The 17,442-nt window shown below is 44.4% G+C and overlaps 1 protein-coding gene across 2 annotated transcripts in view; it reads right to left on the reverse strand.

Annotated features, from left to right (window-relative positions):
- UNC5B (unc-5 netrin receptor B) overlaps window positions 1-17,442 on the reverse strand; it is a 170,973-nt gene that overhangs the window by 36,849 nt on the left and 116,682 nt on the right. For both annotated transcript variants that reach the window (XM_035137966.3, XM_035137967.3), the window contains exons 2-3: window positions 13,282-13,503; window positions 2,945-3,088 (exon numbers count right to left, since the gene is read on the reverse strand). In XM_035137966.3, coding sequence (XP_034993857.2) covers window positions 2,945-3,088; window positions 13,282-13,503 — 366 coding nt within the window. The remainder of the gene's footprint in view (window positions 1-2,944; window positions 3,089-13,281; window positions 13,504-17,442) is intronic.

Consider the following 17,442-nt stretch of genomic DNA (forward strand, 5'->3'; position numbering starts at 1 on the left):
AAACAGTTGAGAGAGGACAAGGTCTCAGAGCCCTGCATAGCTGTTCTCCATAAAATGTACATTGATGGGCAACCTTTTGAGCTTGGGGTGTCAAAATTTGCCAAAAAACCGAGCATAACTCGGGTGGTGTGTCACTTCGAGAAAAAAACCATAATTTCGCGATATTTATAGTTTAAATAACAAAAATGTATAATTGTAATATATAACTGTATTTAATAAACCAAAAAAAAACTAATTATTTAACCAAACCAAACCAAAAAACCCTTATTTATCACAAAGTGCCCAGAGTTTTTGAGCTTTTTGGGGGGAGCTGCTGACCAAAGTTTTGGAGGTTTTAGGGGGGGGGTCCAAAAGTTGCTTTGCTTTTTTGGGGGGGAAAGAGAACAGAAATGAATGACAAATAATACCTTCGCTGGAACTAACACGCAGTACTGACATAGTCTGCCAAAGCGCCTTAAAAAACCAGCACAGAACGGGTTAAAAAACCAATTTCTGGCTACCAGCAGCAGCAGCAACAACAAAAAGGATCCTAACAGCTAGCGTGAGGAGGAGCGGGAGAACAAATGGGGGGAAAACAACAACAACAACAACAACAACAACAACAACAACAACAACAACAGAGCGAATGGGCCGATGGGGCGCGTGCCAACAGCGAGGGCTCTGCGTGTCACGTCTGACACGTGTGTCATAGGTTCGCCATCACTGATGTAGGACATGATATTTTTTGTGTGTCTGCTCGGGGCCTGCCCTACCATTAGGTGGTGATGAGCTGCTTCAAGTAGCAGAATCTGGGTGGGTGGGTAGAAGTGGTGAAGTGTTGGACAACAGACCTATGTCTGCTGTACATCATGCCTTCCTACATCTAACTAATCTAACCCAAGTGCTGAAGTAGGAGACAACTACAAATCCAGCTGGCTTTAGTATACAGTGTGAAGAGAGGACTTCACTTTGTTCTTGCTTCAGACAGCAAAATTTCTTGATCTGCCTCTGCGTCTACTAACTCTACTCCCAAACAAAATATCTCCATTCCCTGCTATTCCTTCCCCATGTATCAAAACCTTTGCTAAAATGTTCTGAATTCTGTACATCAACATTAGAAAATGATTGTATCACTTGCAGCCACAGGGAACAAGAATATATTAGCAATATTAAGTGGCTTTTCTTAATACTTGAATATTGCATCAATTTAAAAGAACTTTGTGTGCTTAACTAAACTGTATCACATGTAAACAAGCCCCAGCATTAACCAGTAGGTGGCACTATAACCCACCTAATTTCTCTCAAGCAGTTTTGACAAACTGTTCCAATGAAAATAAATGCTGTCCAAAGTAATTATTTTTGAGGATGATTACGATGATGACAATGATGTTAATTTGCTGTCTTGTTTTATGAACAAGACTTGATCGTTGTAGATCTTATCACAGCATGATCTGCTGGAACGAGAAAGTTCACTGGCTAGCAACCACTGCTTCTAGAACTGCATATTGCAAGTTTATAGTGCCTGTTCGCACAAATTTCTAATCCTTGCATTTCTAATCCTTGAGAATACATTTATTTTTATTTTTTTGTAGCATGAGAAGGGAGCCATGTAGAAAATAAAGCCACCTATTTTGAAACTAGTGTGGAGTGCCAAGATATATAAGCACTGCATATTTTTTAGAAATACTGTAAAAATAACATTGTGCCACTTGTGAGATTGGATGTGCCACACCAAAAAAATGGGTGGAATCAACCCAAAGTAATGTTTAGTCCACCATCTTGATGCAAAATAACACCTGGCATCCGAACATTAACAAAGATTGCCACTCCCACCATGGGTGCCATCATGCCAAAACTGGAGATGATATAATGAAAAGCAGCCAAATCTATTCTATGCTGAAAAACAGGGGAAGTCATGCCAATGTCATGTTTTGGTCTGCCACTTTGATTCCAAATAGTGGCCAGTGGCCAGATGCCGATGAAGTTTGGCAACATCATATTGAGAGGCGGCTGCAACTATACCAAAAAACAGGCAAAGTCATGCCAAAGTGACATTGTGGTCTGCCAGCTTGATTAGAAATGGCAGCGAGTGTCTGAATGTCAATGAAGAGCACTGCTCCCACCTCAAGAACCCTCGTGTCAAGTTTGGCAATATTTTTCCGAGCGGCATCTGAACATAAAGAGAACAAGCTTCCCCTGACATCGAAATAACTTGCCTCCATCCTCAGTTATTAAACACACAGTAAGGCCTAATCTTTGCCATTCTGATCCCACAGTCAAGGGTTCTCCTTTTCTTCCATGAGAATGGGGTAATAAATATATGAACATATATGTGAAAAGCCCATTTAAATCCTTAAATCAAACAATTCAATAAATTAAGATGAAATGAATTCTCTTTTGTCTTGTTCTGCTCATTAAACAAACAAACAAACTAACTAACTAACTAACCCCACAACCCTCACCAATGAAAATGTAACATAAAATACTCCTTTCCAGCAAGGGTATCCCTCTTTCTTTCTCCTACACACTCTCTCACCCCAATGTGCCCAAAATTTATAGAATGGCCACATTTGAACAAACATGAGCTGCTTACAATGTGGCTCTTGGGGATATTCTGTCCATCTCTGTCCCTACATACAGTGGCATACCAAGCCCAGGTGGTACCCGGTGCAACGCCTGTGCGGCACCCCGTATGAACTGCGCATGTGTGGCATACTGTGCATGCGCACTCTGTACGAGGTGCCGCTGGCGTGCGGTCGTATTATGGGCTGCCGTTTGTGCATAGGCTGCCGCGCCAGTGGCACCCCGAGTGTCACCCCCTCCAGGGTGACACCCGGGGCAACCCGCTCCCATTGCATCCCCTTGCTACGCCCCTGCCTACATACAAATAGACTAAGTACCTGGGAGAAATGCACAGTATGAAAAGTACCCGTATGAAGGAGGGTTAAACACACTCAAGACCTACATGCTATCCTGACGTAAGCTCTTCGGCTTTTGGTGGTCCCAGCAGAGCTCCATGCCACACACTGACACCAGTAGTCTTCTAAGCCAAAGAGTTCTTCCACTTGCTGTCGAGAGACTTCAATCTGGACTTCTCTTACAAGGAGCCCTGGGAGAAGAGAAAACAAGGAGGGGGGTTAATGATGAGAGCCGTGTGTGTGTGTGAGAGAGAAGCTAGTACAGTGGACTCTCCTTCCTTGGAGGTTTTAAAGCAGAGGTTGGATGGCTATGGATGCTTTAGCTGAGATTCTTGCATTGCAGTGGGTTGGACTCGATGACCCTTGGTCCCCTTCCAACTCTATGATTCTATGATGGGGGGTGGGATATAAAAGAAACACCTACATGGAAGTGAGAAATGCATACACATGGCTGAAGCAAGGGTAGAAGGGGGAATGGTGGTCCTACACACCAGAAAGAAGGCATGGTTGTGTATAACATCCATGGTTTCCTCACTACCTACGAAAAGAGCTTCAGTTGATTTCATGATAAAAAGGTAAAAAGGTAAAGGGACCCCTGACCATTAGGTCCAGTCGTGACTGACTCTGGGGTGGCGCGCTCATCTCGCATTATTGGCCGAGGGAGCCGGCGTATAGCTTCCAGGTCATGTGGCCAGCATGACAAAGCCGCTTCTGGCAAACCAGAGCAGCACATGGAAACGCCGTTTACCTTCCCGCTGTAGCGGTTCCTATTTATCTACTTGCATTTTGACGTGCTTTCGAACTGCTAGGTTGGCAGGAGCTGGGACCAAGCAACGGGAGCTCACCCCGTCACAGGGATTTGAACCGCCGACCTTCTGATCAGCAAGCCCTAGGCTCAGTGGTTTAACCACAGCGCCACCTGGGTCCGATTTCATGATAGCACTCTTCAAATAGCTGAAGAACTGTCCTGCAGAAAATGAAGCAGACTTATTCCCTGTTGCTTTCAAGCTCCCCGCCTTGCATGAGAATTGACTTGTGCAATTACATATGGTTGAAATTAGGGTTGAATCACCATCACACAAGTCAAACATGTGTAAGATGAGGGTTTACTGTAATGTAGAAGGCAGCTCCCGGTCTCTCTTTTGGGCTAGGTAGCAGATTTGGCAGGGATGCCTCATGTGGCACTTCCTTGGGGTTGTAGGGTTGGAAGCAGAAGTCAGGTGTTGGAGGAGAGAGTTGTGTGTGTCATGTGGCTGGCTCTGTGTCCCCTAAGATGGCCTGTTGCCCTCCAGTGGAGGATGCTGACCCACAGCTAGCGCTGAAGTAAGATTCAACTGTCAGTATGATGGAATGCGAGTTAGGGCACCATCTTGTCTTTTGCCTCGGGCAACAAAATGTCTTGAGCTGGTCCTGCCTCTTCCAAACAACGACCAAAGATTCAGGAGCCCTTTCTCACTTTTTTATCTTTTACCTCCACCCCAACTGCCCACAGTGCTTCTTAAAATTAAGTTTGGAATACCTGCTTTGCTTGAAGATGGCCCCAGGTTTAATCCCCAGAATCTCTGGTTAGGGGGCTGGGGAAGAGACTTCAATCTCAAACCCTGGAGACCTGCTGCCAGGCCATGTAGACGAGAGTGAGCTAGACGAACCAATGGTCTGGCTTCAGTATAAAGCAGATCTCAGTGTCCACACATACTTTCTTTAATTGGCTAGGGAGCATGTACAGTCCAGGACAAAAGCCTAATATCTTGATGGGCCGTCACCCCCTTTTAAGCTATCTACAGTTGGTACACAGTTTTCTTGGTCCTACTAGGCCACATAAGGCGGCGGCGGGAGGGGGGGAATCTAGTACTTTCATGTTATGGGGAAGATAAACTTCTACCAACCCTAAGGATAAAGTGGGGCAATATTGGTTGCCATCTCTGTCTGTCCATCCGTCTCTCTGTCTCTCTGTGTGTTTGTGTGTGTGAAAAGAGGCAGTTGAGAAATAAAGAAGTGAAAGGAGGTGAGAATTTTAGACGATTAAGAACTGAGTACCAACAGGCTGAGCAAATGAAATATGTTTTGAAAGAAGAAGCTCCTCAAGTCATAAGGGAGGCTGTTTCTGGTCAAATGAACTTCCCATCGAGGGCAGAACTCTAGAGTCACCAAAGGGTGATAACTCTGATAGAGCCATTATCAACATTCAGCTCTTTTACGAAAGAGCCGCTATTACTACTGGCTAAGATATACCCCATTACTCCTCCTGTTTTAGTGCAACCTTAATCGCTTCACCGTCGCATTAAAAATCACAGCCTCAATTCAGCAAGGCACATAAGCATGTGCTTTAATCTTATTGCCTTAATATAGTAAAACCTCGCTGCCAATTGTCTCCAAATGAAGAGCAGAGTGGATTCAGCAGCAGTTGAAGCAACTGTTTCTCTTGCCTTTCCCATTATGACAATTGTATTTCATTTGCTTATAAAACACACACACACACACACACACACACACACACACACACACAACAGTGGTACTAAAGATATGCAATGTGAACTGAAGATGTTTATGCCCTCAATAAAGATGGCTGCTACTTTAATGAACATGGTAGGTAGAAACAGATAAAGGATTTGAGCCCGTTATGGCTGACATTTCCAACTGCTTTCTGTGGGCCTGGGAAGCTGCCATCTTATTAATGAGAATAGGTCTCAGAAGCCTCTTTCTTTATACTTTAAGGCATCTGCTCAAATTCTAAACTACCAGGACTGACCCGTTCTCCATGACCTTCAAATCACTGCTGTTTTGCAAACCCAAACTTAAATACGTGTAGTGTTCATAAGCTGAAGGGTGACCATGCTTCAATTGTTATATCCACAGACAAAGTTTTTCTTTACCGCAAACCCTTTCTGGTGCTCTTCCCTGGTTTTGCGTGTGGAGACCCTGTAACCCAGGCCTAGAAATAAATTCAGACATGACTCATATTTTTGGTTTGGTTTTTTGGCAGAATTTAGGCCACAACTTTATTGATTACAAATCAAGTGAGTGGTTGCATAGGCTCTGGTTCCAAAACCTACCTAGGGTAGCGTTGACTCAGGACGCACCTTGAGTCAGCAGCCAGGTCCACAGCTGGGACGGGGGTCCTGACTGACGCTTGCCAGCTAGGCCCTGATTCCCCCATGTGTGCCCAGAACTGTGGAGAGGGCAACCCCGCTTGGGGGAATACCAACCATAAGTCCAATGGATTCCTTTAAGAGGAATACCTGTGGATAGGGTGGTTAAGGGATCATTCCACCCCTATCAGCATGAACCAGAGCTTTTGCTGCGTTAGCAGCACTGAAGTGACCTCTCTGGGATGCAAGCCTGAGCAGTGCATATGGAGGTCCTGGGCTGCCCAAACGACAAGACTTTGTTGATGTGGTCCAAAGGAAAGCAGAGCGATACGTGTGGCACCAGCTTGGCTGTAGGAGTTGCTGGAAGGAGGCGTACAAAGTGCCACCCAACCATCTTAGGGATGCCACCATCTCTGTAACTGGAGATTGGCAAATGGGTCAGCTTCAACTGATCTCTGACAAGAACACACTCTTGTGTGCTATTTGCACTAATAACGCCTGTATTTTTATTCATGATTTGCCCTAGCGGATTCATTTCTGTACACATTGCTTGGCTGGAGAACTGCGTTGCCAAATTTGGAGAATTGTGCATTTCAAAGAAGGGGGTGGCGGCATTTCAGTTTGGGTAATGCTTGGGAAACGGCAAGTTATGCAGCTTCACCTATAAATGCGAACGGAATTTAAATTCCCCTCCTTCCCTACCTGCAAGCCGAGGACAAGACTTATTATTATTATTATTATTATTATTATTATTATTATTATTATTATTATACAATTAAGTGCTTCTTCAATTCTGAATGTAAAGTAGAAATGGTATGATTGTGTGCGTGGCTCCCTACACCAAGTTCTTTGAGAAGGATGGAATGGTAGCCAGTTAAAATATTTTTAAAAACCACATTAATTCCTCCAACTTTCTCCTTTGCTGTACAGTGCCTGTGAATCACATCCTAACATGTCTCGCTCCTTTCGCTGGTGTGATGGTAGCACAGCCTGGATGGCAGGAATGTGTGGCAAGTGGTCTCCTGGGACATTAAAGCCTCTTGCCCGCCTGTTGCAAATCCATTTGCTATTCATGCTGGCAACCTCAATCCTAATTAAATAATTTAGCCCTCGAAGGGATTTAATGTGGACTTTTTGTGTGAGTTCAACAGTGCAGCGCGGACTTGTTTAATGGAAGCTTTAATTATAGTTATATATTCATTTAAAATTGTTTTAAAAAGAGAGACTGCACTGAGCAAATGGGAGAGGGAGAGAGAGAGAAGAAAAGAGAGAAAGGGGAAGAAAAGAAATATTTTCTGCCTGTTAATAATATACATTGCAACCATTTCTCGCTAATGAAAAAGAAGATGATGAGAATCCAATTCATACCATGGCTTTTTCTATAAATAAATAAATAAATAAATAAATAAATAAATAAATAAATAAATAAATAAATACCCAGTATAGGCAACCTCCTGCAAGATCCCTATCAGCACGACTAAGAAGGTGGGGAGTTTGGACAAGACACTGGCCCAGTTCATACATAATACTACGGTTTGTTCTTGGGTTACCACTCATGGTAAGCCAAACCATGAACCTGGTTTCATACACAACACTAAGCCAAACCATGGCTTTTTGCTCTGGGTAGTATGGCAACAGTAGGACTGAAAAGGGGGGGGGAATTCTCATGCTGGGTACCCAATGCTTGCTCATTCATGCAAAAACCACTGGTTGTTGGTTGGTTGGGACCCACTACTGTGGCCTGATCTAAGGTGGGTCACAACAGCAGCAGTACCGCCATGCAAACATATGGCAAAGGAAAATCAAGAAGTGGGTCTCTCAAATGCATTTTTGGGTCGAAGGTGGGCCCTGGCTCTGAAAGGATTGGGACTACAGTCATACCTTGGGTTGCGTTAGCTGCGGATTGCATATTTTCAACTTAAGAACACGGCAGACCCGGAAGTGTTTACTTCCGGGTTCCGCTGCATGCGCAGAGGCGTTCTGCGCACTTCACCTTTTGCGCATGCTCAAAAGCACCACTCTGGATGCGTACTTTTTGGGGTTCAAACGGCACCCCGGAATGGATCAGGTACGTATCCAGAGGTACCACTGTACTATGCTATGACATAGTTTGGCTCCATGTGAACCAGGCCATTCTCTTGTGGAGAAATTGCATGGATTCGTTGGGGAATCTTGCAAATGTACCAGCTCAAATTGACTATTGAAGTTTTGTTTCTGTGGAATGGAGGGAACTTATCAAATATTAAGCACACAAAAACATGTCTCCCCTAAGAGACAAGTGCACGAAATCTTCTCCTGGGATCATTCTTCATGCAAGTGAGTGCATTACACATGCTTATGGTGACCTTTTTTGTCTTTCACACTGCAGGTCTCCAGAACGGATTCCACAGTTAACAGGTGGGTAGGGTAGGAGTCCTTCCTTGCAGAGAACCAAATCTTTTAAACCTCTGGTCCCACTACCCACTGCTATCCCTGAACCTCTCCCCCCCCCATGTTGGCCACTGCTGCTAATATACCTGCCACCACTGCTCTGCTTTTAAAAATTTCAATGTGGATGTACGTACATACATTCACAAGGGGCCGCTTCAATACACAAAGAGGGCAGAACTCTAACAATTAAAGCACAGCACGCATAGCAGCCCATTCTGTTTGACGCTTGCACAAACTTAGAAATAAAAGTGATGGCAGCTGATGTATCAACAAAGGAGGATGCCCCATACTGAGTCTGAACATTGCTACATCTAGCTCAGTGATGTCCACACCAACCGGCAGTTTTAAGCAGGGTTCTTTCCCAGCCCTGTTCGGCGACGCCGGAGACTGAACCTGGAACTGTTTGCATGCAAGGTACGGGCTCCACTGCTGAGTTACAGCACCTCCCAAACAAAAGGGTTGGGGAGCAGGAGGGAGGAAATACAAGAAGGCACCACAAGGATGAAGGATCATGTAATGGAATTAGCAACACCTCTCTGAAATTACCAAGATGGCCACACCTGTTTAATCAAGCCTGTCCCCGTGCACAGTCCTGGCAAGAATGCACACTCAGCTGTATCAGACATTTACCAGTAAGTGCAACCAGCCACCCTCTCAGTCTCCTCCACAAGTTGGCTGTTGGTACTTGTTTGCCATTTCCAAAATGGATCTTATCTAGGGCAACAGGGCAAGTTATATTTGCATCTTCGGCACAGCAAGCACCCGAGTTCCATTGCTGATAAGTAATTTAATTTTTATTTTTAAAAAAGCAGCTAAATGTGAAGCTGACTATGTAGGTAGGTGAAGCTTTTTTGATATGTCAAAAGCCGTCCTGCATTTCTAAGGGTGCAGGGATTGCTCATTGCCCACAGAGACTATCCTTTGGCCAGAAAACATAGGCTACAAAATCAGCCCTCAGAGACGATTTCATGAGATCTGAATTATGGTGTTGCGGGTTAATGATGGTGTAAGGGTGACTCCCTACAGGGAGCCGGCCCCCATCATCCTAACATCCACCTTGTCAAGTACAGAGAGAACCAGTGGTTCTGAAGCAGCCAGAGGGTGAGGGAGAGACTCGGAGGTGGAGAGAAATCAGAGGGAGGAACGATGGGAAAGCTCAGGGGCGGAGGGATGCAGGGCGGATGCTCACGGATATTGCAGAGCCAGGGTACCGACCGCTTAGGGAGGAAGCTGAAAGGGCATCACTCCTTCCGGCGCAAGAAGTAAGGAGAGCGCCGCAACGCAGGTCAAGGCGGTGGCGTTTTGGGGTGCCCAGACTACTTTGCTGGCGTAGGAACAGACGTACGCCATTGCCGGATTCTGATTCAGGACGAGAGGTCATGTTTTAAGCTGTCTCTTCACTGTAAATAAATAGCACAATAAACGTCTTTGAAGACAAACTAGACTCAGGCGGAGTTACTCTAGAGTAGCCACGACGACCCTCTGACAGATGGTAACACACTTTTCTGAACTGGTCATAAGTTGACTCTTTCTATTTCTGACGTGTGTAAATTCAGTGCTTGGCCACAACGAACTGATCAGGCCTAGGTTGTCAAAGTGTCATCAGTACCCACACTAAGCACCTCAGAAGATTTACCATGTGCTATTACATTGCTGAAGCAATTAGCATACTAAGGAGCTCTTCTTACATTCTAAAGGAGCAGAAAATGCCCTCAGGTTGAAACCATACAATGAGCGACCTTGTAATGAGTTCTTGGAGTGAAACTGACAAGAGTAGTTTTAATGGGCAGAAGTTATGCTATTTATAAGTAGTTTGCACTGTATTAAATTCCATCCCAGATTATGCCACCCATTTAGCTACCTCTGTTGTTTGGAATATTTCCTCACTTAACAAAATGACCCAAACCCTTAAAACCTCACCTGGACCATTTTGTTTACAGGTCTGGTCCTTCTACAAGCAACTCCCTTTTCACAATGGATCTCAAAGACTCTTCATCCATGACTGAGGAAAATCTAGAGAAGTGCTCTAAGCAGAACATGACTTAGGATCAAGCTGGGCTGAATATTCCCCTCTTTTGTGGAACCACTTGTCCTTCACAAAAATGGGGGGGGGGCATACTAAGCAACTTTAAGACAGGGTTGGGGAGAGAGAGGCAGGTGAATGTTAATATATTTTCAGACATGTTTTTAAACATGAGATGGCTGAGGGGTAATCAGCTGAAGTGGTGACAAGTGTTTTTTGTTATAAGAGGAAAGGGGGAGAAGTTTTGAAAGCTAAGATTAAAAATTACTTAACATTTGCTCCATCCCCTGAAGTCAGAGAAAAATAGGACTTCAGCCCTGGATCAGTATGGAACAAGTACTTAAACTGAGGCCTACCAGAATCTTTCACATCTGCCTAACCATGCCTAGTTTGTCTGTGTGTGTGGAAAGAGAGAGGGGGGGGGGAGAGAGAAAGATCTCTCTAGATTTTAGTATGCTAGAACTGATAAGAAAAGTTGGTATGAACATCTAGACAATACAGGATCCCTTACTGTATTTCAAAAAGTTTAAGAACATAAGACTGGCAATCCTGGATCAGATCAAAGGCCCACTTCTTCCTATCATGTTTCTGGCAGTGGAAAGTCAGGTCCCTCTGGGAAGCCCACAAGCAAGTTACAAGGACAGTCAGTGCTAGTTTGGGGGGAAGAAGAAGAAGAAGAAGAAGAAGAAGAAGAAGAAGAAGAAGAAGAAGAAGAAGAAGAAGAAGAAGAAGAGGAGGAGGAGTTTGGATTTGATATCCTGCTTTATCACTACCCGAAGGAGTCTCAAAGTGGCTAACATTCTCCTTTCCCTTCCTCCTCCACAACAAACACTCTGTGAGGTGAGTGGGGCTGAGACTTCAGAGAAGTGTGACTAGCCCAAGGTCACCCAGCAGCTGCAGTTGGAGGAGCGGAGATGCGAACCCGGTTCCCCAGATTAGGAGTCTACCTCTCTTAACCACTACACAACGCTAAGCCAATTCCATGCACATGTAGCCCATTTCCAAAGTTGTGCTAGGACTCCATGACTTAAATCATGAAGCTTGGTACTGGGACATTGCCTGATGAGCTTGTTTAAGACTAAGATGCAATTTCTCATGGCATGATCAGGTGTGGGCACAATACCCTTGAACTGAATTTGAACCAGCGCAAGTTATCTGAGGATCTGTCTGTCACAAAGCCAAGGAGACCCGGTTCTATGAAGTTCAATCGCAACAAGGCTTCTAACGTCCTCAGGCAACAATCTATAAATCATTCACTTTGGTGGGCTAGCCCCATTCAAGTTCGCAACAGAAGGCTGCTGGAGGATGGCTGTAAAATCCTTCAAAATCCCCAACAGCATCTCAGCATAAAACTGAACTTTCAGCCTGGATTCTTGTGAGGAACCTACTGCTAACCTCTTGCCACAGTAAAAATTGACTATGCTTCCCTACTGTTTGCTTTCTTGTTCTAAGCAAGTTTCTGATCCATGTCAGAATTTTACCTCCCTCACTTTTAAGATTATGTGCTTTTCTTAAGAACCTCTTGTGAAACATTTTACTGGAAAATCTAATGGAAATATGCCTAAACAGTTGTTATTAAATACTAGCATGAATTTGCACTTTGTTTCTTCCACCACAGACATGTTGATACAATTCGCCCTAAAAGGATGTTGAAATTAATTACACTGTGATTCAGTGTTATCAAGGGCTTATCTAAACAATCGGGTGTAGTAGTACATCACTACTATTCTGGCTTGCAGACATTTTACCTCCAGGAAAACCTTTCTGTATTAGTGTGCTTTCAGAGAACCATGTGAACTGCAGACGATTCTGGGGGTTCCCTTTAGAGAGAGAGAGTGCTGGCCAAGCCAATTCATGAGCTGAGTGTGTCCCCTAGAACAGTATCTGTCAGTCTTTTCAGACCTGGGACCCACCTTTAACCCCAACAAACAATTGCAGATCCATCTGTATCTATGTCTATCTCTCACTCCATATATTTATATGGTGGTAGAGTTGTTCTGCTTTTGTGCTTTAGATCAGGCTATGACCCAATGGCAGGTCTTGACCCACCAGCTGAAGACCACTATCCTGAAACCCACCCAACATCATCAGGTGGCTGCTCATTTCAGGGGGCAACACTGGTGCACAAGCTGATTGTCAGAAAGGCTTGGCCACCACGTCTGGTCTCCTCACTGAAGAACCTCTGCTAAGCTTTCATAGAAGCAGGAGTTTGGAGAGAAAGAAAAATCACTTGCTTTGGCTCAGTGCTCTTCCTCGGAGCAAGCGTCCCAGAACTGCTCTGAATGAGAGACAGGCTAGGAGAACTTTTGTCAGTTTTAATTCTCAGCAATCGAAAGAAGGCAAGTCAAAGTATTTTTTTAAAAAATATATTATATAACAAACAGGGACGTTTGTTATATAATATATTTATTTGCTCTGCAGCATATGCCTCAATAGAGAAACAAAAATCTAAGATATAAAATATAATGCTTGAAGGGTAGAAAAGAAGAGTAGAGCTGGCACATAGAGCCGGCCCAATGTATTTTGGTGTCTGAGGTGAAGGCTCTCCCCAATTCCATGTCCACCTAGATTGGCAAATGTATCTTTCTTCAGTACTGGCAATGGAACAGTGCTCTCCTCTGCACCTGAAGGCAGCAGGCTAGCCTAGGGGGCTAATTTAGACTGGTTTATGGTGTAGGCAGGCCCTGTGGCAAATACAGTTCTGTCCTCTAACTTCCTCACTGCCACTCCCTCATCTCCAAAATGTGCTGTCTGAGGCAGCTGCCTAACTCAGTCTCTACCTAGTGGTAGGTCCGGTCCCAGGTGGGCTTGAGAGATGGTTCAATCCTCTAAGCCTTCTCACCTGTGATTTCGTCCAAGCTCTCTGTGGTGATGTGATCGTTCTGGTTCACCCACTCGCCATTGCACTTGAAGTAAATCTGGGTGGCTGGGTTGGCTCTGCAGATCAGCTCCACTGGCTTGTTCTTCACAATGTAGGCATCTTGTGGCTCCAGTAGGAAATGGGGAAGGGACTCTGCAGGGGCTGATGGGAAGGAATCAGGAAGCACCTCTCCATACTCAATCCCTGCAATGAAAGAGGAGAAATGTGAGAAATTTAGTTCCACGTGCTTCAAGCAGCAACATCAGTTCTTGGCTTTGAAAGAATGGTGTCTGATGGGCAACAACCTTAATTTCAGAACTTTTTGACTCCTTGTCAGTTGGAGCTTTCTTTATTCTTAACCCCACTTCGTAACTTAATACATTTGCATAGTCTTTGGCCCAATTCAGATATATATACTGTGGTTTGCAAGCAAGGACTGTAGTCACTACCGTTTCCTGGTTTGGGATTCTTGCATTAAGGCACTCAAGGGAAAAGAAAGGGAGGATAGAGAGTGCAAACAAAACTATTGTTCCCAGTGCAATGCTACATGGTTTATTGGGTCAAGAATATCATATATGAACCAGGTCAATGTCACTTCCTTTCTCTTGGACACCAATCCTTAACAGAGACGCAAGCAAGGAAGCATACTTCTTAGTGGGACAATTCCTACAGAACCAGCAGAGAGTACTATTTGAAGACCCATTTACATAAGCTTGCTCATAACTAAATCCCATGGATTTCAATATAGGTTACTCATGGGCAAGTCATGAAAGCTACTATAACACGGTGAGAAAGAGATAGAATCTGGAAGTCTCTGGTTCTGCCATGGAGCATATAGACGGCTTCAGACAAGACACTATTGCTCAGTCACCTTCCTGCTCCAATCAATAATATGGGGATACCACACTGCGGGATTAATGAGAAATAAAGTATTTGGATGACCTAAAGCACAGGTGGACAATCCAGAGCTATGAGGGTCAACTTTATTTTAGGTAGCCCCTTCTGAATCAGCCCCGGTAACTGGTTAAAGAACAGAAAGCATAAAGTAGGGGTAAATGGACAGTTCTCAAAAAGGACTTGGGTTCCTCCAAAGATCAGTGCTGGGACATGTGGGTTTTTAAAGTTCTTCATAAATGATGTAGAGTTATGAGTGAGCTGTGATAGGGCAAAGTTTGCTGATGACACCAAACTGTTGAGGGTGGTAAGAACAAAAACAGGTTGTGAAGTGCTCCAAAACGATCTCTCAAAACTGCGTAAACGTGCATTAAAATGGCAACTACAATTCAACTGAAGCACAGTGCGCACTAGGGCAAAATTAAAATAAAACCCTAATGTCATATATATATATGTTTATGGGATATGAACTTGTGGTGCCTGACCAGGAAAGGGAGCAGATCAATAGCTTGATTGAAATGTTGACCCATCGCTGGCATGCGGCCCATGTCAGATTACCCCTGAGACAATGAGATCTTCAACAAAAGAAAAAGTTGCCTGCCCCTTTCCTAAAGCATCATACAGATGCTAAACCTATTACTGCCAAGTGGAGGTAGGGTTGCATCCTTCATGTGTTACAGCCACCTGGCAGGGATCTTGACTGCACTCCAGTCACTTAGCAATACAGTGAGAGTTGCATGATAAAACTGGAGCCAGACTGGCAGGCCCTGGAAGACACAGGACACCCAGGTCTGGGTGCTTTGCTTCTGGCTTTGAGCCCTGAGGAGATATATGTACACAGACTATTGGGAAAGAGCAGCTGCATGCACAGAAGAGATACATAATGTGTTGGGGTTTTTTTCTGTTGGGGGAAAGACTCCAGGGGATATTCTTCTGGGATGGGCAGCCCTGAAGGATGAAGAGGGGGAAAAGCCTCTTAAGTATAGAATATAGGACAGAATATAAGTAATAAGCATTTCATATTCAGAGAACATTCTCCACTAGGCTGTAGCAATTTTGAAAGGGATTACAACACAGATCGACCCTGCCTGCCAACTGCACCATATTCTCTCTCTCTCTCTCTCTCTCTCTCCCTCCTCTATCTCTCCCACCCACCCCACACCCACCCACAACCCCACCCACCCACACAGCAGGCACTGTGTGCTGCTATTAAACCCTCTGAGTACTGGCAGAGCTAAGGCAAGCATGGTGTTCCTATGATGTTTCATGGTTCAAGCATGCTTTGCGTCCAGCCTGCTTGGCACTCCCAAGGGTCTTCCTGGGCACTGCAGGATAAAGACCAAAAGTAAACAAACCAGTTGCAACGAAGCCAAAATCTAGGATTGAAAACCTGGGCCGGAGATAGCAGGCAAATCTCGGCAGTCTTGGGAATGAGCTTCCAAGTTACACAGAAGAAATGAGGTCTTGGCTGCTGGGTCATGCCACACAGTTGAGCTGCACAATCATTCACAAACACACACACCTCTTTTTCAAGGGGGGTTTATTTATTAAGTAAAGAACGAATTAAGTAAAGAAAGAAGAGAAAGTCAGAAAGGCAAGAATGGAAGAAAGAGAGCAGGAGAGAAGGAGAAGGAAGATGGGCATATATTGTAATATCTGAAAAGTGGCTCCCATGGCACAGATTGGGAAATGCACTGGTAATAGAAGAGCAAAAAAGAGGACACTTTTGCCGACTTCTGCATTTAACTATGGATCGCTATGACGACTCTCGTTTTACATACCCATGAAAAAGAGGACCTGCCCTGGAAAAGAGGACATATGGCAACCCTACAACCCAAATTAAGTACCAGCCAATCTTGAGATTGCCCACAAATTACCAGGGCCTGCCATTTTGAGTCCTTTAGAAAACAAACCCCAAAGGGAAATAATGATTAGGCCCAAGGAAGCCAGATGCCAGAGATGTATCCCGAGGGGTGGGGGGGAAACCAGCCTGTGAAAATACACACACACACACACACACAAACACACAAGGTTGGCCATTTAAAATCCATTTAGGAAAATTGACTTTCCATTTCCATTTTAACACAGCACTAGGGAAAGCAGTAGGACATTTGTCATAATCCATTAACTGCTCTTTTGGAAACAACGAATTAAACTCCAGGCTAATCTCTCTTTCTCTCTCATGCTCCCTGGTTTCGTTGCTGCTGCTACTGCTGCTGCCGCCAAGCATTCCCTTCCTAATTTCATTTGCAGGTCTGTAATTTTCTCAGCACCCAACCAATTGCACAGGGATGCAGAGTGTAATTAGGGCACACAATGTCCTCCCGGCGAGCCCTTGTGAGCCTTTGCACAGCTGCAGCCCAAAGCAGTTCGCTGGGTACCCAGGAGCATCCCAGAGCGGAACGGAGGAGGCAGGAAGTTGCAGGGCAGGCAAGATGATGGTTTAGTGATGAATGGGCCTTTCTGGAGCTAAAATTGAAAAAGGCTCAAGTCCAAGATGATCATTTGGAATAAAATGTCCTGCAGAGTAGGTCCCATAGCTTAAAGACAGCAGAGTGGTGATTACAGATTGTTCTCTCTGACCACCTGTTGTTCGAGCTTTGAATAAAAACCATTCACACACACACACACACACACAAAACAACCACCCCCAAAACAGAACAGAATGCCCTTAGGAGAGAAAATAACTAGCATTCAAGTTTGTCAAAAGCCAGGATCACCAGAATTCTCTGGTCCAATGAGAACAAGAATTTGGAGATGGGGAAGACATGTTAAGTTGTGAAGGTTTTGTTATAAATAAGGTGCCCCCCCCCAAAAAAAATTGCTTGTGAATATTCTGGGCACAATTTGGGCTCAAAGCAGCCTGTACTGCCATATCTCAAATATTTCCCAAGATATCATCATTAAAATTAAGCACACATGCTTTTAAAAAAGAAGGCGCAACTTGAATGATTTTTCTAAATCAAAACCATTTTGTGAATCAACTGTCTTATGTTTTTGAACCCAGCAAACAGGCAGCTAAGAAATAATGCATGTGGTTGATCAACAGAACAACCATCTAGAACACCTCAGGGATCATTTCAGCACTGGAACAGCTCCAGTATATCTCAAAGTCGCCATTGCTGCCTTCCTCTGGTGGTCTTTGTCTTGTTCTTTGCCTCTCCCTATCCCCATATGCACACCATGGTTAGGAAAGCAAAGATGCAAGACTACATCGAAACCTCAAGGGATACAGTGCTTCCCATTAAA

This window comes from Zootoca vivipara, chromosome 5 (assembly GCF_965207765.1).
Source record: "Zootoca vivipara chromosome 5, rZooViv2.hap1.1, whole genome shotgun sequence".
NCBI classification, from domain to species: domain Eukaryota; kingdom Metazoa; phylum Chordata; class Lepidosauria; order Squamata; family Lacertidae; genus Zootoca; species Zootoca vivipara.